This window comes from Elgaria multicarinata, chromosome 8 (assembly GCF_023053635.1).
Source record: "Elgaria multicarinata webbii isolate HBS135686 ecotype San Diego chromosome 8, rElgMul1.1.pri, whole genome shotgun sequence".
Classification (NCBI taxonomy): domain Eukaryota; kingdom Metazoa; phylum Chordata; class Lepidosauria; order Squamata; family Anguidae; genus Elgaria; species Elgaria multicarinata.
In genome coordinates this window covers 96943198-96970138 of record NC_086178.1, presented here as the reverse complement: position 1 = coordinate 96970138, position 26941 = coordinate 96943198, and the positions used below count along the sequence as shown (strand labels likewise).

Below are 26941 nucleotides of genomic sequence, written 5' to 3'. Positions count from 1 at the left end.
TAAAAGCAAATATCAATAAGCTCAGCATATTCCTGAGAGTCTTAAAATTGAGAAGATTGCTTAATTGGCACTCCCTACTGCTAACAGAAATATGCCAATTAAAAGGATTCTACTATACTCATTAAGGGATTAGAGAGCATTAATGTCATACTAACCCTCTGTTACATTATCTTTATTCTGTTCTGTAATAATACCTAAAAAACACACACAGGTGAACATGAGATCACAGTTCCTCCAAACTATATCATGTACCTTGTACTTTACACCTAGTATTGCACACAGCAAGAAACTAATACATAGGCTAAAACTGTACCTGATCAAATTTCATTATTATGTTAACACATAGAGTAAAACGTTCATTCCAAACATCATTCATATTTACAGTCCATTATTACTAAACAAAAAGGTAGTAAGCTGCCATTTCTTTACTAAAATCCAAACAATTGCAGAGGAAAACAGAGTGGTTTGTATCCAAGGTTGATGCCTGCAAGCAGAATAGAAATGACTGACAAAATAAATTTCCTCTCCTGCACTCCCCCCAAATCTGCTTTGGAAGGTTAGGGGCCCCGCCATAGCAGATTTGGGGAGTATGCAAGGGGGGCAAAGGGAATTCCACTTGCAGACAGAGTTGGAATTAGGGCTTTCAAACTGGCAGAAATAACAGAATTTTGCCTTTTAGAAAAAACTTCCCAAGTTATATTACATACTACCAGTTTCAATCAGTGTTCTAAAAAATTGAGATTGTATTTGAAAATATGTGGTCATTTCCTGTATTTTGTTTCTGCTTGCAATACAGAATCTATTTTCCTGTCCGATTTTCTTCAGTTGATTGTACTGAAGGTATCAAAATTCCTGTTGCACAAGTAACGTCAGGAGAATAAATAGAACATATCTAATAAAGTCAGTTACTCTAAGAAGCTCACTGGGGAAATAAAACTATAGAAGTTTTTAGGAAGGACCAGAAGGGTAAACATATGCTTAATTTATCATCTGAGCTCAGGTACAGAATTTGGGAATTTTTGACACTATAGAACTAAAATGGAAGGCCTTAGGGGAACGGGAGTGACAAGAGAACGAATTTTGTTGCAGACGTCTCAATAGGGATCTCCAGTTTCATCTGACATTGATGGGTACATTTTGGAAGCCCCATGGCAAAGTGTCCTATCAACTCTAGCTGCATGTCATTGGGCTGGGGGCTACCAGTAGAGGAAAGGGGCAGGATCAAAACAGCTGCATGGGGCAGGGGAGGGGAGTGGTAGCCAAGCAGGCCTACAGGTTTTTCCCTTTCCCACAAAGACTTTGGTAAGGTTGTTCATGTTGAATGAGAGCAAAACATTCAGATAATGGTATTATTATGATAGCCTATGGATTGGTCCTGAAAATGTTTATGGATAGAGGCCAACAGCAGATGCAGTTAATTCTAGTAAAACAAATATGCAGAAAAAAATCTGCTCAAAAACATTTTGTAAATTTCAGAGTGCACATTTGAAATGTAGTCTGGGGAAACGATATGGGTTAAGTACGGCTATCTTATAATAGATGGTACAAATGTTTTGGAAACAAGAACAATGTAAGCCTATCGGTAGGTTCTCCATTTTTTTTAAGTCATTGATTTCTATCTTTGCTGAAGAATCTGTTTACAAGATTGGCAATGACAAGCAGAACAGAGTTTTTGAGGGTCCTTTCTGATATAATCTCAACCACCTTGAACTTTAGCTGTGTATTGCAAAGAAATATTTGAAATACCTCAGGAAGTCTGGTGGAAGATTTTGGTCAGTGATAAAATTGTAAACATGCCTAATGAACCATTCTCCCCGCACCCCTCTCTCTCATTCTGAGCAAACCCAAGCATCAGTACCACACCTGTGTCTGCAAACGGGATCTGGGATCAAGCATCTTGGACTGATTTCTGCCTTGGAACAGGAATGGGCTTATCACCACAAGCAGCCTTTGTAGCTGAAGGGCCGGGACTTTCAATGTCAGCGAAGGTACCTTTTTGACAAGAAACTGGCTTACGAGGAGCTGCAATGGGTCGTTTGAAGTGCAGTACAGAAGATAAGCTTGAATTAGAAGAACATTTCCTACATGGGAGAGGAGAATTATTCAAAATGTTTTCCTTTCCCCATTGGTTTGATGACGTCAGTGCTGCCGAGGTATACGGTGGCTTATCAGAGGGTGGAAGCGGTGCTCTTCTTTTTTTGCCTTTCCCTTCATGGGGGTTTACAGCCTCTTCATTTACTCCTGGAAACATGTTTTTCTGCACAAGCACCTGGTGAGAACCATCAAACACTGCAGCCCATGGAGGTCCACCTTCTTCTTCTTGGCCAATTAGCCAACTCCCATTGGCTTCCTCAATTTTTTGTTGCACTATGTCATATTTTGCTGGGGAATCAATGCCTATCATATTTTAAAAGACAACATAAAATGCATAGTAAAGTGATACTTAGCTACAATGGTGACTCCCATGCTTATATTTTCCACCCTAGCAATGATTTTAAAAATACACGCTTATATGAAAAATAAGACCCTAGAATTGTCAATGGCAGTAGAAATTCTTCTACTTTTACACCACAACTATATCATAGAAAACCGAGTGAGAAAAAGCACATAATAATATTATGAATACAGCTCATTATGTTTTTACTGTCCAATTGTTAAGTAGAATACGTTACCTTGTAAAACCAACAGCAGGAGGTTAAACTACTGTGAATCTTCATTAATTTTTTAATGCATTCTATCATTGACTGGGGAAAGGGAGAGATTATATTGAATGTCAATACTTCACAAGAAGTTTCTTTCATGTTGATGATGTGGATTAGTCAGTTTCTTTGAAAATTATAATGTAACATTTAGACAATGCCTTCAGAGTTTATATTTGGCTGTTGATTTCCTTTAAGCCATGTAAGTCACAGTTCAAATATTACTCTGCTTTTAGACTGCTTATTGCATCAGGACGCTGTACAATCTCAAGAACAGGGGTAGCTAACCATTATTTTCTACTAGTCAGCCTTAGCACAATATTACTTACAACAGTAAGATAATTTTTATTTAGATTAATCAGACCTTAAATTCAGAACTATGGGCCAAATCTACAACAACTTAATCTTTGGTGTTTTGTTTGTACTGGAAAATGTACATGTTGTATGTATTTGAACTTCAGAGAAACATTATGCGTTTACTGTGAAGGGGTGGGTTCAAATGTCACTTTAAGCCATGATGGGTTAATAAGCTACTCACAGTAGTTTATTTTGAAAGTAAGCTACTGCTATTCCTCACAGAGTCAGACAAATAAGTTACTGTGACTAGCTGAGTAAGCTACTGTGTGCAATCGGAGTTCATCCCCCTGCTCCCTGTCCCACGGCAGTCCTTCCACCCAAGCAGTGGCATGGTTTCATCCACTGGCAACTTCACAGCAGCCTGTTTTAAACTTACACAATATCCCAATGAAAGAGGGGAAGTTAATTCAGCACTTCCATCATCATCCCAACACTGGGGTGGTGGCGGCTCTAAAGTGCTGGGTTTATGCAAGATCAGGACCAAACTTCATACACAGTCTCCCCTAATTGGGAGGCACCCAATGCACCATCAAAACCTTGCGCAATTACAGCCCCTAGCGCACCAAAAAGGGTGTGGTGTAAATAAACCCTTGGATGTTTGCAGATTTGGGACCAAACTTCACGCACAGCCTCCCCTAGTTGGGAGGCACCCAATGTACCATCAAAGCCCTGTGCGATTACCATAAAGGGGAGTAAATCCTGCAACCTCAAAACCCTCAATTGTACACATTCTGTACACATTGCTGGGATAGATGCAGGATTATTACATCAGTCTTAAAATCTCTTCACTGGCTGCCAATTAGTTTCCGGGCAAAGTACAAAGTGTTGGTTATCACCTTTAAAGCCCTACATGGTTTGGGTCCAGGCTACCTGTGGGATCACCTTCTCCCGTAAAATCCGCCCCGCACACTCAGGTCCTCTGGGAAGAATTTACTCCAGCCAACGAAAACAAGGCTGACAACTATTACCCAGAGGACCTTTTCTTCTGCCGCTCCCAGTTTGTGGAATGGCTTGCTGGGAGAGATTCGTCAACTTAACAGTCTTCCAGAATTTAAGAAAGCCGTAAAGATTGATCTCTTGTGGTAGGCCTACCCAGTTGAATTTTAAGATGCCTTTTTAATGGTGTGCTGCTTCTGATGATGCACTGGTTTTAAACGTTTGAATTAGTTGTGTGTATTTTATGGTGTTTTTATTTGTGTTGTACCCCGCCTCGATCCAGAGGGAGAGGCGGGTAACAAATAAATAAATAAATTTTTTATTATTATTATTATTATTATTATTATTATTATTATTATTATTATTTTATTATTATGCCTTTAAGTGCTCTCAGTTGTGCATTTCCCCTCATACACATTGCTGGGATAGATGATTTAAGGTGTTCCCAATTGCACATTTCCCCCTTTAGATATTGCTGAAATAGCCCATGTAAAGAGAGTGCCCATTAAGAATAGAGCAGCAGCAGTGATCTGACCACTCTTGCTGCGCAACCCTATAGGTGAGCAAATTAACTCACAGTGCCTGACAGACGACGCTATAACCCATGATGGGTTAAATAACCCACCCTGCAGACTGTGGGTTATCAGAGTGTGTTTTTTGGGCCAAACAAGCCATCATAGATTTTTTTTTAAAAAAAACCCAGACAGATGGCACAATAACCAACCCATGACAGGGCTTATTTAACCCATCATGGGTTATCATGTCATCCGAACCCAGTCAGTAAGTTGGTATTTGTTGAAATCTCTGTCTATTTTTGTTTGTTTTTGCAAAAATGAAGAAGGAATTACAAGTTTTCCAATTATTAGGAACTGTGTGGTACCTCAAAGATAACACATTCTTTTCATACGTGAGAACACTTTGTCAGAAACAGTTTCAGAAGATAAGGAGGTGCAATTGTTTAATGTAAGAGCCCATGCTTTTCTGTCTCCACTTAATGGCCACTGCCAATCAGAGTAGACAATGGTGGTATAGATGGACCAATGCTCTGATTTACTATAAGGTACCTTTTTAATCCTATCCAGTTGCATGTGCATAAACCCTCTTGAGAACCCAGAGGGACTCAATTTTGAGTAAATATACACAGGACCAGACTGCACATCACTGAAGCTCCCTGGTCGCTGCATTTGGGAGGGAAAAACAGTTTTCAGTAGTAACTCACTAGCAAATGAGAGTTTGGTTTTGAAAAGAACAAGTCTCTACTCTTACCTACTTGACAGCACAAAAGCAAGGGCAAAATGGAGGTCCTTATACAGTAGTGCCGGATGAAAAGCACTAGCATATTAACTAGTTGCAATCCTTAGAGCAAGAATGGGGAACTTCCACCCTGCAATCCAGATCTGGCCCACAGTGGTTCCCCATCTGGCCCATGAGCTTCTGCCACAGGCCCTCCCCCTTTTCCCTCCAGTTCTGTGCAGAATGTCCCTGCTCTTATCTTAAGCAAGTAGCTTGTTTAAGGACATTCACCTGATGGCAGAGGTAAAATACAAACTAGGGCTTTAAAAGGGGGTTGGATAAATTCCTGGAGAAGGCTATCAATGGGTACTAGCCCTGATGGTTGTATGCTGTCTCCAATATTCGAGGAAGTAAGCCTGTGTGCACCAGTTACTGAGGAACATGGGTGGGAGGGTGCTGTTGCACCATGTCCTGCTTGTGGGTCCCTGGTCAACAGCTGGTTGGGCACTGTGTGAACAGAGTGCTGGACTAGATGGACCCTTGGTCTGATCCAGCATAGCACTGCTTATGTTTTTATGACTTTCTGATTCATAGCTCAGTCTCTTAGCAACTATATTACTCAGGTTAGCTTTCTAAGTCAACCTGGATCTGACTAAAACTGGTTAAGGTTATCACTGGCTGCAGCACTGCACTTACTTAAGCAAAGGAAAAAGAAATTTACCAAGATGCATATATCCTGAAGAATTATACACTCCTGCCAAATGTTCTTGCTTATAGAAAAATCTGCAGTTTGATCCTATGCATGTTTATTTGGAAGTAAGTCCCACTGTGTCCATTGGGAATTAGGTAGTGCTCCTATGCACACTACCTTACATTGAACTTAGTGGGGCTTACTTCCAAGTAATCATGTGTAGGAGTATGCTGTTAGGGAAGAGGAAACAAGGAGGGATTCAGCCAGATTCTATTACACCCACTAAATATGATGATCTAGGGGCAAATCAATATATTTGACAAAAAGACACAGGATAGCTCTGTGACTGTTATCACTTCAGACTTCAGGTATGTGCACGTTTTCTTAAATATTTATTACTATAAAGAATCCCTGCATACAGGTTTATAGCATATCTTCTGACTAGGCTACAGCCTAGGGTCAGTTTTCTGTGTGCAGGGAGGTATTTCCTTTTCTCCAAATAAGGAGCTTTTTTAAAAAAGAGATTTTCTTACCAGAAGGGGTGCACTCCCCAAAGTACTCTAACATTTGATATTCAGGTCTGACCTGAAAGTGTTTTAACAACTGATAATTGTAAAATTATTTCCATCAACTCAGGATTACTCCTCTGGTGGATCACAGGCAAAAACAACAACAAAAACCCTTGCATGGTTTCTAGGAATTGCTGATTAGAGCTCACAACTGGTCTGGTCAAAAGATTTTTCCATCAGTCATTAAAAATCAATCACTGTTTTCTATAATGCCCAAGAAGAGAAAGATATTTAGTCACAGGCAACAGCGCGAGGCTGCACAAGCCTCATGGAAAATAATGGGAGCTATGCAAGAGTAGAAATTGATTTAATTTCCACAGAGATTATATATCAGAGGCCCAATAGGTTGTGACCAGTGTTGCTTCAAATACCCTGCTATCTTTCACTTACTCATATCTTGGTAAACTGAAGTGGCCTCTTTTGTCAAGAACAATGGTGGTTTCCGTGGTGACATAATCTCAATTTTCATGAATTCTTCACAGCAGTGTTTCCATTGACCTGAAAGGAAAGCAGAAAGCAGAACTCAAAACACTCCGCTTTTAAAATACTAGAATTATATCCAGTTAACAGAATTACTGCCCAATAAACAGGCAATTGTTTCATAAATACTATCTTAACTTTTACAATTCCTCCAGATTGACCAAGAGCTGAATGCTCAATAGTGCCATAATTTCAAGCAAAGTAAACATCTTTAACATCTATAGCAGTAAAGCAAGCTCTGATTTCTCAGGCTTCTAATACAGGATTTGGATAATCAATTCTCACAGCATGATCATGCCCCATCTTTAACTAGTTATGAGATTTATCTTTAAAAACAACCACAACCACAACCAACCCCTGACTTTTATACTACATAACTAACAAAATTTCAGTTGGTAGATCCCCAATAGTCTGCTTGCTGAGCTCCCCAAATATCAAGAGTATAAATGATTATGTAAGTTTTTCCTGCCCTTCCTCTGAAAAACATTCTACCTGATGTGCTGGGTAACAGAGGCCTTCCCCCTCCCTCTTTGCAAATGACAAGATTGTTATGCAATGTCAGTTCAAAATGTTCAGTGCATTCTTTGAACATACATAGGAGATGGAGCTACTTACTGAAATCATAGAAGTGCTGCCAGAAAGCTTCCATCCACTTATAAAGGTCTTCCCGGCTTTCAACTGCAAAAATCTGAGTCACAGCCTCACCAGCCCCAGGGTTGATAACAGAAAAGTTATAGGTTTTTTTCCGGGTATTTTTATCCACAGCACGAATTCTGGTTTCCTAAACATTATATAAAATACAGAGTGAAATAATATAACCTCTCTCTCTCTCTCTCTCTCTCTCACTCACACACACACACCATCAAACAAATATAAAAATCATAGGCTGCTTGGTAATTGTCAACTAGAGTGTTATTTAGTGCAAAGACAGCTATTTTCAAGATAATCTTATATTGCTATAATTCTACTTTAGTGTAACTACAATAAAATAGTTTTGTATTACAGTCCATGATTGCGAAGTGTCAGCAGAAATTGAAGAACATAATGAAGGGGACAGGATCAACTGAAACAAAGGCAGCATATAATTGGAAAGCTTGCTACTTAAGAATGTAGGACCGGAGGGTGCTAGGCTTCCGAGCCACTTCTAAAATTCTTTTGATGCCCAAAGGGATGAATGAGAAGGGTAAATCTGCCATGCCATGAGTTGGACGAAGGCAGGATCTGGGTGTCAGACATGGCCATTCTACTGAGTAAAGGGGACAGAGAAGGGGGCAGTGTTACCCTGACTCCCGATGATAGGGACAACAGCATGGGGTGACAAGAAAGGTTTTGTACTGTCTTGCCTGACCTTTGCCAACATCCTTGTCATGAGGTAGATCAGGGCACATCTATAGAAGGTTATTGTCCCAACAATACTGGAAAACTTTGCTTAAAGAATGACAATCAAAACCTGCTCTGCTATAGAAGAGGTTGCATTGGGAATTCATACCAGTAGTGAAGAGGTTGCGCCATTGATAAGAGAAAAGAAAAAAGACTATGCAAGATTTATTGGTCCAACATCAATTTGTGCAATGTGTTTTCTGCTCCATGGATGGCAAGTATCTCGATTCTTTGAGATACAGCCCAGTTCTAGGGGTCCAGTGTGAGCCAAAGGAATGTTGTTGACCAGATACTTCCTTGTTTGTTTATATACCAGACAGTGGCAGTGCTGTCCGTTGCAATTTCCACAACGTTTTCAGATGATGTCCTCAAAAGCAACCAGACCCTTTTGTACCACAAGCAGTGCTAAAGCATTGATATGGTACTGCCTCTCTCCTGGAGACCATATTGTATGGATCTGATATGGGACACAGTTGGAAGTGTCAGTAGTCACTATTTAGGATGGATGCCCTTGCCGGAAAGGAAAACTGTGATGAAGGTGGGACATGACCATCCACCAACGGAGACGATGGTGGACCAAACAAGATAGTAGCAGTCACATTTAAGACGAATCTCGCTTCAGACTGTAAATCATTAGGAACCATGCCTGGAGTATTGGCATGCGAGGCCTTACGCATGGGGTGACAGAAGTGATTGCTGCCATAACTCCAAATAGGCGTTGGATGGCAGAAACAGACATTGAACTTTGGGATATGATGAAGCAGGCTATCAATACGAGAGTAAGAGCTCTGTCCAAAGGAAGGAAGGAAGGAAGGAAGGAAGGAAGGAAGGAAGGAAGGAAGGAAGGAAGGTAGGTTGGTTCTGGCTTGTTCTGAGTCCAAAGGCCAAAGTAGTTCTGATGAACTAATCAAAGTGGTCAGGAAGAGGTGGGATTTGGGTATGTTGATACAGAGGCTGAGCTTGGAAAGTAGTAGAATGAAGATGAGTACAGATAGCAAATGGGTTCGGCCCATGAGCCAAGCATCTATATACTGGAATACTGTAATGCTCTGAAAACAGAAGTGAGTGGCAACCACAGCCATATAGTTCGTGAATACCCTAGATACAGTAGCCAAGATGAATGGTAGCACCCAAAACTGGAAGCATTGCTCACCAATGGCAAACCGCAAATATTGATGATGTCATGGGTCAATGGAAATGTAGAAATAAACATCCTTAAGATCCATGGAGTTGAACCAGTCGCCTTCCTGAATTAGGAAGAATGGAAATTGGTCACCATTTGGAACTTTTTTGGTTGGGTAAAGAAAATAAGACCCCTTAAATCTAAGATGAGTTGAAGACCTCCATCCTTTTCCTGGACTGTAAAGTAACAAGACATGAAACCTGGGACAGCATACCAAAGGTCAATTTGTTTGACAGCTCCCTGTCCCCTCCCATGGAGCAGTAAAGCGACCTCCTTCCAGAGGGCAAGTAAGAGGCCATAATTCACAGGAAACCCAGGTGGGAAGTGAACAGAATGCTATTCTATATCTGTATTGCACAATGAGAACCCAGGAGTTGAAGACACGGAGTTGGCATCCTCAGATTGAGATAGGTCAGAAACATTGCTTTTAGCCATCACCCTGCTTCCGATGCAATTGCACCAAACAGGCACAGGGTAGAGTAAAACTAACAGTATAAAAGTCAGAACAAAATCAAGTTAGAGATTTTAGAGATGTGATTTAGAATGTCATCAAACTGAACAAACATTGCTTATCAAAGGGCATATATCTGATAGGGGATCGGGTTTCTTTGGTGAGTCCTGCAGAACACAACTATGCATGTCTACGCAGAGTGACTGCTCCCGCCATGGGAGAGGGCAATCATGGCCCACAATGTGCTTGGGCATGTTAGCTTGTTCTTTAGCTAAGCCAATGGCTTCAGTTTTAAACAGACATACAATTTCTTTTTTGTCATCAGGCAAAAATTCAATTGGGGGGTGCCTTCTATCAGAGGGACAATTGGTATCAAGTCATACAGGCTTGATACTTTACAATGCGGAACAATAATGCAGCAGTAGAACAGCTCTAATGGCCTATCATATCCCTCTTATGACCCCCCCTAGTTAGCTGGTGCAGAGCATGGCTCTGAGGATGCCTTGTAATGGCTAGACTCAATATTAATGGTTGTTGTGGTGGGGTGGGGTGGGGAAGTATAACTGTCAGGCTTGACACAGAAAAGATTCTCCATTTGTTTAGATGTTGGGGTCAGGGGTAGAAGAAGGCTTTTCTCAAGATTCTCTCACAGCCCTGGGAAAAGATGGGAGTACTGGCCAGGCAACCGGTCAAGTAGCTTTGGTTTGGATGAAATCCATCACTGATTGTCAACAGGGACATCCACCCTCTTGATCCTTCAGACCTTGGTTGGTGATTGTGATAAATGACTTCCAACCCTGATCCAGAGGGTGGAGCTGATAGTCATCTGGATCAGATTTCAATTGTGTTCATCGTTCTGTTGACTAACCATGGTCCGATGACTAAACACAACTATCTAAGAATAGAGGTGCGTGACTCAGAAGAGATTCCGATGTAATTGGGACTGATGGTATTATGTAGTGCAATGAGGATGGTTGGGTAGATACCACAGGAACTGCCAGGAGAGCTGTTGTCAGTGTAACTTGCCCTTTGATACCAAAGTGATCGGAGGGCTGGACAAGGTAGTCAATATGGAGCAAGGCTTCTGTAGTGCTGACAATCTATGACGTGTTGCTAGGAAGATAGAATTTGATGTACCAGGGCTGTTCCCTGTATTGCCTTAACGGGGGTCTTTTTAGGCACTGAAAGATACCACTAAAGCAGTAACTTGATCACAGAGAAAAGAAGCCCTAAAAAGTTTAAAAGAAAGAAGAAACAACAAAAAAAAAGATAGAAGAAGAAAGCTGGAAAAGACTCAATACTATAGTAGACAATGCTCGGCTCAATTGCTGGAAAGAAACCAGCAATTTAATTGAAGAAAGCACTCAGGTTCTGCAGCGGTTGAAGAGAAACTGAGAGGCAAGGCAGGAGCTCCATCCTCTAGGCACATGTGGAAGAGGAGTAGGGGAGGCTTTCCACCTAAATGTCTCAGCTCTAGAAAGTTCCAACACAGGCTTTGTGCCTACATAAAATAATTATCCAGTAAACAAAGGAGCACTTTAAATGTTATCCTCCCTACTCAGGAGAGATGTTTGCTTGAGTGGCTTCCCTGCTACAGGTAACATCTGGGGTAAAGCCTTTTACAACTTAGGACCTTCATGAATGCGCCTGGATGTTGAGATCTTCCTTGGGCTCTGTTGCAGGTTCCACTGTTGCTGAAAGCAAGGCAGGTGGTAACCCATGGTAGGGCCTTTCAGTGGTAGTGCCCCATCTTTTCTCTGCTTCCCCCTGGAGGACTGTCTGGGAGTGACCATTGTAAAGACTTTACTTGTTCAGGTTTTTAGATGTTGCTTTAACAAGCAGTTTTAATTGTACCTCGCTCTGTTTTATAATTAGTTACTGTATTTTTGGTTTTACTGTTTTAAATTTTTGAACTGTAAGCTACTCTGGGTTTCAGAGCAGAATAGAAATATATGAACAAAACCAATCATGTGGGCTGAGGCTAATAATGTAGGTCTCGACAGCACTGATTCTGTGGTCAGGATCCATGCGACTGGTCCTCACTGGTGTGGTTGAGTCATTTAGATGTTATCCCAGATGCTCACAAAAAGGCAGCTCCTCTATGAAGTCAGTGTGACTTTTATATTCAGTTAACAACCCACCTTTAAAAACCTACAATTATTCTGATTCAGTGTTGCATGTTTTAGACCTATTACAAATTAAGTTGCTATCCCCACTCATGGTTACATGTGCCCAGTATCCCACTGATATCAAAAGCAATGTATCCACATTTGAATTGAACAGAACTGCAGTGTAATTCTCTTAGGTGCATAGCAAAATATTTGATTATTCACGTTATCCAACAATTTCACTGTGCAAGAACTAAAAATAAACTATCATCTTGTTCAGCATGGGAAGAGAGCCATTAAACCCATCGCAGCCATTAAGCCCCAAACCTACTAGTTATATAGATAGGAGGCTTTCTATTCTTATTTAAACTTGTTTCACTTCAAGCACACATCCACATTTTCCTTTTTCTACTGCATGTCAACTCACAACATCAAAGATTAAATATGTAACTATAAAAAGTAAGTTACATATATTGTCATGGGGGGAAAAACTGAGGACTGACAGCCTTTGAAAATCTGCAAAATATTCTTGAGTGGGTACATTTTTAAAGAGGCATTACTGGAGGAACCGTTTGAAATACAAACACAGCTGTTTGTAGCATATCTGATGAATTTGCTCATTTAAATTTTTCATTCTAAAAATAGGAGATTAAGTAATTCATCCATAAATGCTGTGTCCTATTAATGCAGGTAACCATAGATACCAGTATAAAATTAAGTCAAATAGATTTACATTTGACAGGTTAGAACTTCAAGCAACCCAGTGACATAAGTTCATTTAGTGTTTGCTGCATGCCACAAAAGCTTTATAAAACAAAAGTGATTCTCAAGTAAGAGACATTTTATACCTCATTTGATTATTTTAAGTGATAGAAGATGCTAACTTCAGCAGTAATAGGTTGATGTGCTTCTGAAGCAGTAATACATTATGCAACAGATGGGATGTATCCAAGGAACCGCATATTAAGCATGTTATTCAAAATGCCCACAACCTCTCTAGTGTAACACTCAGGTTTAAATGCGCTACCAAAGCCAGATAACTAAATACGACTGCTCCTCCACCCCAGGCCTTTGGTACAGTACTATTCTCCAATACTTTGAATGAGTAATATTGATCACATTAGTCTCTCACAGACTAAACAAATATCTACATTTTGGGGGTGATCCAGGCATTCCAATTAAGAGCTCTATCACACCAGAGATTTATCACACACTCCCCATGCCTCTTATGCGGTTTTGCAGCCCAGTATTCACATGACGCTGACCATGTCCTGCACTCATTTTGCCCCTTCCCCTTCATGTTTGGTTGATTTTTGGAGCGGGGAAAGTCTGGATTATTTTCCCTCCCTGCGAAATAAATGCGCTCTTCCCTCCTGTGTATTGCTGTCGTTCTATTCGACCATCCCATTCTTTGTTGGGGTGTGTGTGTCTAAGGGCAGTTTCACTAGACCTTTTTATTCTCCCAACATTTTGACAATCTATAAATTTTAAATAACATGGTTTTAAATTTGTAATTTTGCATTGCTGCTGTTTTTATCTGGTTGAGCTTTTATATTGTATTTTATATTATGGTTTTATACTGTTGTTTTATACTTTGAATGGTTTTAATTTTTGTGAACCGCCCAGAGAGCTCCGGCTATTGGGCGGTATAGAAATGTAATAAATAAATAAAAATAAATAAAATAACAGACGAGGAGGGCGTGGCAGTTCTCCACCCAACCATGAAGGGGAGGGAGAGAGGTCCCACTTAACTCTATATTCTTACTCTTGAGTAGGCATGAACAGGGGTACATTTTTACCTTAAAAGAAATGTGGAAAATGCACCCTCCTTGCCCACAGCTCCCTCATTTTTAAAGATAAAGAGATCAAAATTGGCACAGTGATAGCTCTTACGTTGAGCTTTTGGCATGCCAAGTTTGAATCAGATTATTTCATACCTTGATATTTTAGGAATTTTTAAATTCCCCCCTCTTAAACCCTTTTCCTGGTAGTCCACCAGTGCATGCTTACCTTTGAATAAATCCCATTGAACAGAGAAAGAATTACTTCTGAGTAAATATATATAGAAATGAATTTTAATAGTGTGGTCACTCAGAAGCTTCTTCTTTTTTTTGTCTAAAACAGCAAACTGGAAAGAAGTGCTCTGCAACCCTATGCTTACTTCTGAGGTCTTACTTCTCTTTACTCAGAAGTAAGTCTCTCTCTGTTCAATGGGATTTAATCAAAAGTTAGTATGACTTGGATGTAAATACAGTTGAAAGCAATGGGATTTACTCTTGAGTAACAGAACCAGCAGATCTCTATTTCGCACTGATAGACTTTCACACTGGTGGGCTATCAGGAAAGGGGTTTAAGGGAGGATTAAAGAGTTCCTAAAAAATCAAGGGATGAACTGATCCGATTCAAACTGGGCATACTGAAAGCTCAACTTAAGAGCTATCACTGTGTCAAGTTTGATCTCTTTATCTTTAAAAATTACACAGATGTAAGTATTTTTGTTAAAAAAAATCCTTACAATCAAGGGATGAACCAATCTGATTCAAACTTGGATTGGCTAAAGCTTTCCTTAAGAGCTATCAACATGCCAAGTTTGATCTCTTTATCTTTAAAAATTATGCAGATGTAAGCATTTTGGTTACCTTGGAGAAAAGGAGGGGGCCTGACCACCTTTACAAAAGAAATTAGTTAAAATGATTGTTCATTTGCCCACCTTTTGAAACAAGCAAAACAAAAAAAACCTTTGTTCCTCCTCCCCCGTAAACCTTTCCCAAGCCAAGGGGCAGCAAGACCATGCGTTCCTCCTGCTTCCTACAAACGGTCTCCCTTCCTTGGAGTTTGTTTAATATCATCTTAAGGGAAAGTATAGTGTGTGTTGCGCAGTTTCAGGCTGCTGTACTAATGTATTTGGTAGAAATAAATATTTTTTTAAAATAAAAAAACTACAGGAGAAAGGAGAACATAGGGGGCGGGGTAGGAGATTTTGCTGGCATAGTAGCACTCCAGGTGAAAAGATACATGAGCTGAAAGAGCACAACGCACAGACGTGAAAGTGCCCAGCGCTCAACTCGCTAAGGAAACGGAGGGGGGAAACACAGATGAAAACTGGATAAAAAAAGTAGGTGTGATGGAGCTCTAAGTCTAGACTGAAGTTGCAGTTCTGAACACACTTACTGAGGAGTAAGCCACATTGAACACAGTAAGACTTACTTCTGAGTAAGTGTGTACAGGATTGCACTGCGAGGGATATAAGTGTATTATTTTTAATGTTGTAAACCGCCCAGAGAGCTTCGGCTGTGGGGCGGTATATAAATGTAATAAAATAAATAAATAAATAAATAAATAAATATAAGTGCTCCACCAGACTATTCTAATCATAGAATAGTAGAGTTGGAAGGGGCCTATAAGGCCATAAAGTCCAACCCCCTGCTCAGTGCAGAAATCCACCTTAAAACATACCTGACAGATGGCTGTCCAGTTGCATCTTGAATGCCTCTAGTGTGGGAAAGCCCACTACCTCTCTAGGTAATAGGTTCCATTGTTGTACTGCTCTAACAGTCAGGATGTTTTTCCTGATGTCCAGCCGTAATCTGGCTTCCTGTAACTTCAGCCCATTATTCCATGTTCTGCACTCTGGGATGATTGAGAAGAGGTCCTGACCTTCCTCTATTTACTATTTGAATTAAATGTTTTTAAAGATGTTCATCCATATGTGGCTTAATTATCTGCCCTGATTTGCAGTCTTTCAGACAGAACTCCATGGCACTGAGGTTTCAGACGATGTCATTTCAGTGCCGTAAGGCATACATCTGGTGGTACTACTTCCTTGCAACATCTTCCTGCAGTACTCCAGGGAAGTTTGGATCACTAGATTGGGCCAACAGCATAGTTCCTTCCTATAATGAAGTGGGATGGAAGCATGTAATTGACCCTATCCATATGGTTCCTGTAACAAAACCGTCTCTGCAAGGGTAGATTTGTGTGATGCCTTCCAGTCTCTTGCTGGCTGTTGTTGGGTGTCTGAATTAGGCCAAAGACTGATTTGTGAACTGCACACTTAAGCATCTGGGATATGGAATCTTCCTCATTCCTTACCGTCCTTTTTGGGGGGTAGATATTTGAATTAAATTTCTGGAGTGTTTTAATTGGGGGGGGGGAATACCCTTTTCATCTCTCTCTCTCTCTATAGAGAGAAATAGTTTGTGTGACAAGGACATTTAAAAATCACCTTCACATTAACTACAACAAAACATAGAGCTTAACTGTCAAAAAGAGCTATAATTATTGGTAACTGGAACATAAATAAGAGTTTGATTGCCATCCTTTCTGCCACTGGACACAATCTGAATATAACTAGTGGTTATGCCATGTATATTTTAACATGTTATTTGTTCTGTATTATGCATTAGTGTTTTCTGTTATGGCCTCTGGATGATGCAGTAGTTTAATAATCTAAATCTAACTACTGATAACATTAAGAAGAAAGGCTTTCATTGTATATTAAAACTAGCTTTGGGTAAATCTAGACTAAAGAGAGTTGCACCTAAAAAAGGAATTTTTTAAATGTCAGGCCATTAAGAGGTCTGATCTCCCCAAAACTGACTTCAATGAGTTATTCAGAGCTATTGTTCCTTGGGTTAATAAAACGTGGTTATAAGCTATTGTTTATTTAAATGAACATAAGAGCTGAGCATGCTCACTGCCCCTTTGACTCTTCCACTTTGATGCTTCACTTCTCGCCTCTTTAAACCAAAATCCCCCCCCATTTTGGTTATAATGTGAAACTGTGGTTTAAAGTGGCAGAATCAAAGCACCAGAGCCAGCATGCAAAGGGAGGGCAGTGTGTTTGTGTGATGGTTAGTGATGGAGAGTACACTGGCCTGACGTTCATTCAAACCTGAATAAACTAGATGTTATTAAGACAGGAGCGTTGCATCCAAACCAGCACAATTTGTTTTTGCAATTGTCTTGAGATATTATAATATGCCTCAAGTATATTTTCAAGTATTCATCTATTATACATTATGGGTTGTTTACTAGCTTTCCTCATGCACATTGAGGCAGTAATATTCCCAGGGTCTTATCTCTTTTTATAAAGGCTGCCCCTAAGCACACACATTAGGGGTAGGCTTCATAATGTGAATCATTTTTATATGAAGTATAATCTAGGGATTACATGATCAGGCTAGAAACATGGGAAGAGGGGTGGCATTGCTATTTTGGACACTGGTCTACCACCAGTCTAGGCAGATCATTTCATCTTCCCTCTTTACTTGCCTCCTTTCCCACTTTTATGCAAATTCAAACCTTTACCAAGTACTTGCACCCATGAAAAGCATTTTAGTTCAGAACCCACTTGGTTCCATTTGATGAACAAGAAATGAAGTCCTCTTAGCCTCCCATACAATATTGCCCTTAATACCCCTACCAGGTGTGGAGGTAACCTATGGGGAAAAAAACCAGCCTATGCACAAGGAGCATTTAACAAAATAGGTATCCCATTTGAAATTAACGTCATACAACAGGAGTGCCATAATTTAACTTCAGATGACTAGGAAAGTTATATTTTACCTTGTTGACAGACACTGTCAAAGTTGGCTCCACCTTAGGTTCTATTTCTTCCGGAGTAGAGTAGCAAAGGAGTTTGCCACCTCTTAGCACACAATATAGCTTTCGCCAGCTAGTCAGATTCCCTACCATTTGCTACAAGGAAGAGATCAGTTATTGTCACAAATCATTAGCATCCACCCCCCTACCCCCCCGTGACCAACATTTTCTAGGGGAAGGGATAGTAAATGGCACACCACCCACACAAGAATGGCCAACTTCTCAGCTAATCAGACAACTAAGTTGCACTCATAACAATGTTATAGCCCTTTAATAAAAAAATATTTCACTAAGGGCTAAAGCAAACCTAAGATGTCATAGCCAATAACTTACCTGGCAAATAATGTTCTACCACTATTTATTACATGATTTATCTTTTTTTTAATCTATGCTGCCCAGTCTCTTCTCCATTCACATGGAATTTTGTTGGTTATTATCCAGAAAAACACATAGGTAGATTAACAATAATACTCCTTTAAGCCATAAGTTAGGATAATATAAAAAGCAAGGAAGTGCAAAATAAGCAATTCCTGCCCTCAGTGGTCCACACTGTTACTTGCTGAAACACGTAGCAGTAAAAACAAATGACAGCTCTATAAATAGGCCCATAAACATTCATTAATTAGACATCATATTTAAGGTTCTCAAATTATTAAATGCCCTTGCCTACTCAATAATGATGGATAACAAATTGCCTCTGGGTGAGGATAGACTGTGGCTTGTACAGCTTTTGATATTCCTTTCCCAGTTCTTTGGTTTGAATGTATGCCATAGACACTTCTGCTCTCACCCCTGGAGTTTTGATTATTAAGATTAGAGACTATCTAACTTGAGCTTCCCAGAGGTCTAAAGCTTCTTTGCAAAGTAAAGTAGAATAAAAATCCCACCAGTGTGCAGGGATGAGGACAGCTGCTGATTGGGCTAACTATACTTAATGCATTACATACATGTAAAGGGAACCTCAGTACTAGCAGATTTTATTTAATGGCAAGTTTAGGATACACAGACTAGATTTTCAGTGTGCTAGAAAGAAAGATGCATATTTTGCAAGAGAGACACTCAATTCATTTGTAGACTGTAAAAGAGATGCAAAGCCATCTTTCATTTTGTGCAGCTATTTATTTTGCTTAGGATATAATTCTTTTAGCTCCAAATTGGGCTTTGCACAAAGTTTGCATGGCTTTTGCAAATTAAAGCTCCTTAGAGAGCAGTCCTATGCCCCCGCTAGACTCAATTCATTTGTAGAAGATGGCAAAAGAGGTGCAAGGTCATCTTTCATTTTGCAAAGCCATTTATTTTGTCATAGTATACTTTGGATTCCTGGATCCGAGGACAAAGACATTGCTCCCGGGAGTCCGAGCTCCTCCCTCCCTCCCAGCTAGCACGGAGAGAACCATGCTGGCTGCCTCTTCAAGGTAGCAAAGGCAACCTCAGAGAGGACAGAAAGGGGATGCTCCAGTAGGCAGGGAGGAGACTGGGGTCTGGCACACGCCATATCCAGAGCCCTACCCAGCCTCCTTCCTTCCCCTTCCCTGACACCTCAGTTAGACAGACAAAAATGCTCATCTAGCTAAAATGGAGTGCAGGAGGAGGTGAAGCTCACCTCCAGGGAGCCTCCTGCTCTGCACTGAATGGCTATAAGCCTCCAAGTTTGGAGACTTATGGCCATCCCATAGGATTGCACCTTTAGTCTATTTGTCCTCTATGAAATTAAAGATGCCTGTTTTCTATAGATCTGTCATCATTTAAGACTGCAATCCGATAGACACTTCAGGTCCTGTTTTATTCAGGTGTATTTACTTCTGGGGAATAAACATTTTACCACAGGGTGTTATGTAGGAACACCCTTCCCCATCACTCAGTAACTCCTATCAGCCTCTTTTTCTCTCTCTCTCTTCTTTTTCAACCAATACCAAATCCAGCATGGGTAAGTTAATAAATTATTGGCTGCTAAATGTTTGGACTTATTTGCAAGGCTGGATTTAACTTAAGAACTATTTAACCCCCACAACATAAATGGGACAAATTTTATTAGACTAAGTTACATTTCTTATTTTCACATTTCCTCGCATTTCACAGTAGTTAGATAATTATCCGTTCTACTTAGATTGCCTAATGGCCTTCCAAGGGCCACGCTTGGTCTCTTCTGCTCATTCTACAACATGCATTAAACACAACTTTGATAATCAGGCATTTTAGCAATCCTATGGTCCCTAGAGAGCATTCCAGGGGCCTTAGGATTGTTTGGGAAAATGCCAAAAGTTCTTAGTCAGAGCTCCAACCTTGAAAGGGTTTTCCTGACATCGGAGTCCCCCTCCTGGCTCCTGACAGGCACTGCAGAGGCTTTCATGGTGACCCCCCTCTACAAGGTCAGAGCTCCACCCTCATTGATGGGTGGCAGTGGGTGGGAAGAAAATAGTTGAGGATCTGAAGGATCCTAAGTCATCTTAGCTCCAGACCACACCCCAAACACAGAAGGGAAAATAGACTGCTTTGAGGCTGATCTAACTGAATTCCCCTTATGAGATGGGGCAGAGGGGAGACATTAAAATACCTCCACCTTTCCTTCTGCACTGCTGGCACGAGAATGGCAGGGCTTTGGACAGCACAGATCCTCCAAGATTGGAGCGCTCCATCATTTGGACTTCTCACCTAAGTGCTGTAAATGTGTCTCTACCTTATATCTACTTTTATTACTGCCTAAAAAAACTGTTGCTTTGATTGCTTCTTGATATACTGCTATTAGCATCAGAGCTGCTATCCTGCACTAAGAACCCATGTTGCTATGGTAAACATTTGAAAGCAGAAAACTTGGGTAGGGGAAATCACACAATTCCGCCCCCTCCCCCACATTATTGTCAGTCATCCAAGAGTGTGCTGGAAGACCATAAAACTGGTCCTGCACATTAAAAAAGAAAAAAGAAAGCAGAGAGGACACATACTTTAAACATTACCTGTATAATAAAAATAATGCAGCTTCAACTTGAAATTGGTACTATACATTTCAAGATTGCCTAGTAAAAATTGAACATCATGTTTTAATTGTTGACCTAACACATGATACAAATGTGGAATTGTCAAGATCTAACATAAATGCTGTCTGGTCTTAAATATTTGGCAGCAGCTGTTACTAAATATTATACTAAACAGGTATAAAGGAAAGAAGGGGCAACTCTAAAAGCGTCGTACAATCCCTAATGCAGGGATTTAAAACATTCAGCCTGATGCTCAATCCAGCCCTCTGGGGTTCCCCGGAAGGCCATGCCTTCTCCACCCGCTCCCCACCCCCGGATCATGTTGTGGCTTCCTAGATTTTGTGCAGGTCTTCCCTCATTCTAAAAGGTCGAAATGTCTATTCTATGGGTTCGTTATGGACAGTAAGAGCTTTAAGCTAAAATATGCTGCCCACACCTGAGCTATATGCTGCCCACACCCGCCAAAAAAAAGCTTCTCCAAAATTGAATTCGGCCCTCAAGCTGAAAGAAGTTCAACACCCCGGCCCTAAAGCTTAACTGGAATATTTTTAAACTACTATAAACCCTCAAACAATTATATATTGCTTTGGGTGCTGTTGAAAAGGTTCATTTTTGACTGCAATCCTAACTCCCAGATCCAGTGGTTGGCAGAGATCAGTATAGGGTGGAGGAGCTCTGCCAGGGGGAGGCATTTCTGCCCCAGAGGCCTGGGTGAAAGCAGGTCAAAGCTTTTCGGTCGTAACTCTACTATCATTGGAGCTCCTGCTGGCAACTGCCAGCAGTAGATTCCAAAACTGGGCTCTTGGAGCTCTAGGATTTAGGCTGGAGTAGGTATTTTCCTACCCATTAATCTCAATGGAAAAGGAAAACAAACAATCAAGAACTGCAGAGAACCCCATCCCCAAATCCACCCCCAACTACCTGCCATGACCATTTGTGTGCCAGCAAAGCTCTGAATGCCCTGGTGGTTCTGCAGCAGATCACTTCAGATTGCTTTGTTTGTTTGTTAGCATCCTGTATATATATTTGTAAGCCAAGGCAGGTGATTTCCTCAGACCAAGAATAAAAGTCACCAAGAGGTGGGAGTGGGTAGACTTGATGCAACCATTACGTCAGCCAATAACATGTGCTTTTATGGAGAGAGAAAAATTACCTGTTGATTAAGAAATCCAGTCATCATATCCTTGGTCATGCAGGATGGTTGAGCAACTAAATGACAACACATGCTGCCATACAATGGAACCCAAAAAGACGATTCCTCTGAAAAGAAAGCCAGGGCAATAGCAGATTGTTAAATTAGTCATTGCTTGAGGAGAATGATTTTTTGTCAATAGCTGCCTACAAGACATGGAGCAAAGTCTGGAGTTATGTGCCTCAAAACCTATTCAAATAAACCATCTTGTCCAACAAATGGTGACTTCTGAATTTACTACAGGGTGAGATCTCTGTATTATGTGACCAGAAAGAACAGTAATTAACTCCTCAGGCACCATGCTTTGGACAGCTAAGATGTCTTAACTTTTGTCAAAAGCATCAAGGCCACATGTTCAAGCACCTAGTGCATCCACCAACATCAGAAAAACGGCATACCTGAATCTATCATCATTTTTGAACTACAGTTTATTGTCTCATTTTTTTTGGCATAAGCTAGAATTATCATTGTTTTCTACAAAACAAGTGTTGTTTTCTGCACAGACACAAAGGGCAGCTTGAGTAAGTTGCTGGTGTGTGTAGTTATGTAATCAGCTGCTGCATATAGAAGATGATTGACCTATGCATCCATAATATACAAATAGGAAGACCAAAAGCAAAAAGAAACATTTGAAGCCCGAGTAGTGCAATAGATTAGAATGGTACTGTCTGTTCTACAGGAATCCAGAAAGATTTTAAATGTATCCCCAATTGTTCCAAGACCATGATTCATGACAAGAGTTACAAATATTTGAAGAAACATATGAACATGTTTAATCAAACAAAAAATGATTGATTCTATATATAAAAATAACTGTGGAAACTGGCATTCTCTCACATTTTCCCACTGTCATCCTTTGCACTGCACACCATTTTGCTTTTTGCAATTTATTCCAGTTTATGGGCTTTAGTCTCCCTGCCATTGGCTGCAATCTATGTCTACTTACTTGAGAGTAAGCCCCACTGAGTAAAGTAGGACTTATTTCTGAGTAAATGTGTCTAAGATAGGGGCTTGGCAGAATGAAAAGCATTACAAGTAACAGCGTGGGGGGCAACTATGGAAGGAATTGTGTTCTCCCACCTTGCCCAAGTTCTCTCATTCCTAATGCTGTTAATGTAGCAGTGAGAAAAACTTCCTCATTATACTCTGCAGGGTTTCGCAGAACTTGCAGCAAGAAAAATAGCCACTTCTGCTTACTATGAAACCAAGCTGGAGCATTCTATTAAATATGAACTTACCATTTCCCACAACAGTAAGGCTGTGGGTCTTGAAACTGTCCTCAACACACTCCAGCCCTAACGATGTATGTGCCAGCAAGCTGAATTTTGCACCACTGGTGAAGACAGATAAAATATGTTTATTTCAGTATTATGGCAGGTTCAGTGTCAAAGTCCAGTTAATTCAAAAGCATTTTATTTTTGCTTTTTATGATATTGTAAAAAAAAAAAGTGTTGGAAGAATTCATGGAGACCCTAAACTATATATCTTTTCTTTGTTCTTATCTGGATTAAGCACTATTCTTTCATAATGGCAGAAAATGCTTTACTTCCTTCCATGATGGCCCAGTGCAGTCTGTTTTCCTGTAACCACAGGAATGAACACCAGATACTTCACACCAAAATAACCCTATATTTTATTTAAAAATTCTCTCCCCCACTTCCATTGAATTGGATATTGACTGTAATAAGGGTTGTTAAATCAGTTAACTCTTAAGGGGAGATCTGATGATAGACTAAAGACAATGTTGGGATTTCCCCTTCACTCAGAAGACTAAGGTGGGGGTGAAGCAAACAAATGCCTATCTTATGGCCAGCACTTCTCAGCACTTTGTTTTAGGAGAGGCTTGTTTCTCCCTTTTTAGAACGGGGTAATTTCTTACTTCTACTTTTTTTGCAACTAAGAACTAAACCTCCTGACCAACCAACAGGAAGCCAGGTATTTTTAAGCTAGGAAGGGCTTATGTTTTGATTTTCTTTCATCTCTTCCAGCATATAAATTCCAATTGCCTTAATTTTTATTTTTGCCACTATCATCTGTTCTTGGAGCTTATGATATACCCGAGCTCGTTTATAGATTTGAACTTTATATAACCTCTTTAAAGGGGCTTTCACTTTTTGTGTTTGGAGACACTCCAGAAGTATTTGGGGTTCCCAATATAATTTCCCCAAATCATCAGGTTGTTGCAGGAACTGAAGAAAAGAGCAATCTAGGAGTGCTTTTTAGGGCCACTTTGACCAAGGGTTAATAAGAGAGTAGCTTTAAAAATTACAAATCTTATCAGCTTTTTTGACCATTAGGTATTTACATTTGGTAACCTAATCACCACAAAGACTTATTTGTTTTCTCTCATTATATATCTTGACAGAGAAATTGGCCCTGTTCAGAAGACACCTTAAACCACAGTTTTAACCATGGTGAACAAGGCAAAAAGCCTTATTCACTATGGTTAAAGCCGCGATTTAAGGTGTCTTATGAACAGGGCCATTGTGCTGTATTTCATAGTACTTTGTGGCTTGTCCCTGCAACATTTGAACAAACTCCACTTTCTCTGAACAGCTCAGTCATTTTTATTTGTACCTCTCTCCCCATGCCAAGAATTATCATAGGGTAATGATTACATTTATTTCACTCATTACACAGGATAAATACCATTGCTGTGCAATTTCCATTAGCACATCAAGAGAAAAATCTCTGAACAGCTGAAAACAAGGTGCTGGTTATAAATTGATTCCAACTAAAAGATTTTCAATCACTAGACAAACACATAAAAGCCATCTGCAATTGAACATTTTTGTTCCATTTTAAATAGCCGTGTTTCTTTTTACAGATGAAAATCTTTTTGTGCTGAATGTTCAAGTTAGAGATCCTTACTATTTATAGTGCAAGGTTTGCCAAAGAAAACAAACTACTTCACTGTTGAAATATGTTTCACAGTAACATTTTCCTTCTAAAACATGAGATTTTCTCTCTCTCTCTGGCTTACTTCAATATCTCATTTCCAAAGTTGTTATCAGTTGTCAGTTTCTTAGTCTTTCAAATCTTTATCAGTTTTCAAATTTAACAGGCTAATTAACGCAGCTAGCCATGTTTTGCCTAAATGTCTGAATTATATTATTGCCTTAAATGGAAGTATCCTTGTAGAAACAAGCCAACCATACTTCCTAGCATTAGAATAGTATTTTGCACTTCCATAGCTCTTTCTATGAGCTGTTTTCAAAACTTTGTGCTATCTATACACTAAAATGCATTCTATCTTCCTGGCTCTGTCTTCAGCAGAATGGCGGCATATTGCATCAACACACTTGGTATAAAACCTCAACCAGTTGAGATGTATCATATCAGCATATTTGTGAGTAGTGCATAGTTATTCCTATTACAAAACAAAACTTTGTGCCAGACTATTCCTTTAATGTTGTACTTCCAAGACTTATCAATTGATTCATCCAACTCACTTTCCTAAATTTGTAAACATTTTCCAGAGTAATACTACTCATTCTTCCATAGGTCATACCAAAAATCACAAGGCCAAATGTGATGCTGGCATTGTAACAGAATTACACAACTGTACCAGACACATAGACACATATGTTATTGCAAGCATTTAAGATGGGGATGGCAAGATGTCACATCATCATCATCATTGTGAGGCAAATGTGAAAACAGATACTAAAAACATCAATTCCAAACATGACCATCCAAAAAAGAAAAAAGCAAAGAAAAAAGCATAAGAACAGCGGCTTACCCTTAGTCACTACAGACAACCAGTTGTGTAGGGAGGATTTTTTTCCAGTGCTTTAATTTTCCATGGAAAATGTTGGGTTTCATAAATTCATTAGTAAAAATGAATGGATACCAATTGCAATTAGGCAAGCTTGGAAATTTCAAAGTTGTAATTAATGTTTTTCAGGTGATTATCCTTAGCAAGTATGCAAAAGAACACATCACCGAAATATGTATATGTCTCTCATTGAAATGGAACTAATAAACAGTTAGAAACCGAAGGTGCCCTAGCAACCTCACTGGAAGGGAATTGAATTATGTTGAAATAGATGAATGAACATCAACATATCATGCACATTTCTTGGGGTTGCCAAAATTAATTACTGTGTCAACAGTTTTCAATATCTCTGCTTTTTCACCTTAAATTTAAACATTATAAGGCAGGGGTCCCCAACCTTTTTAGACCTGAGGGCGCATTTAGGAATTTGGGAAACTGCCGTGAGCACCACCACAAAATGCCTAATCAGTGGGTCATCGCTTTGGCATCTACCTGTCACATATATGGATCTTTTATTTCTGCAACACCTCTTTAATAAGGGATTGTCTAATTTAAGAAGGGATTGTCTAATTTGGCTAATTGTTTAAAAAGCTAATGCTTTTTAAACATGTGTTTTAGCAATGTCCAGTAGTTATTTCTTTTTGGGAGGAGGTTATTACAAAGAAACTAGAACAGTTCTACTAGAACAGTCTTTAATACTTACTGATGTTTACCTGCTTCATGAAAATTAACAAGTGGTCTCCACGTCTTTCTGACAGCTAAAAGACTGATATTACAACATTGGAAGGATAAATGCTCATCTCCTATAATGCAATGGACTGAGGACCTTACAATGCTTTCAATATTTGGTGGCATATAGACACTGCATTCAAAGGGTTACTTATTTGGATATCTGATCTGCTTTTGTTGAAGCCTGTATATCATATGTATTAGTTGATACAGATATACAAATTCATGCACGTATACTAAAAAAATGGGGGAGGGGAAAACATTTTTGGTGAGTCCTCATAGGTGCCACATTGGAGACCCCTTCATTGGTACCATTTGAGGTGCCTGCAGGTGCTGTGGTGCCCACGGGAAGTGGGCACCATACAAAGGGAAGCGTATGTTATTGTCTTTAAAATTTTACAAGTATTTGAATAAAAAAAATCCATGTAATATAACATTTAAATTACTCAGGTCAAATACTTATGGTATACTGGGACAAAAAAAAATGGGAAACTTTTTTTGGGCTTACAAATACAATTAAAATAAACATGCTAAATTAGATCTCTCTCCAGAGCATCGGAACATTCTCCAATGCAA

The 26941-nt window shown here is 39.8% G+C and overlaps 1 protein-coding gene across 1 annotated transcript in view; it reads right to left on the bottom strand.

Moving 5' to 3' along the window:
- Positions 1 to 1888: 1888 nt before the first annotated feature.
- The window catches only part of RTKN2 (rhotekin 2), a 40246-nt gene continuing 15193 nt past the window's right edge, over positions 1889 to 26941 (bottom strand). The window contains exons 7-12 of the mRNA XM_063131637.1: positions 23097 to 23191; positions 21820 to 21926; positions 17656 to 17787; positions 7581 to 7746; positions 6876 to 6983; positions 1889 to 2397 (exon numbers count right to left, since the gene is read on the bottom strand). Of these exons, the coding sequence (XP_062987707.1) occupies positions 1889 to 2397; positions 6876 to 6983; positions 7581 to 7746; positions 17656 to 17787; positions 21820 to 21926; positions 23097 to 23191 (1117 nt within the window). The remainder of the gene's footprint in view (positions 2398 to 6875; positions 6984 to 7580; positions 7747 to 17655; positions 17788 to 21819; positions 21927 to 23096; positions 23192 to 26941) is intronic.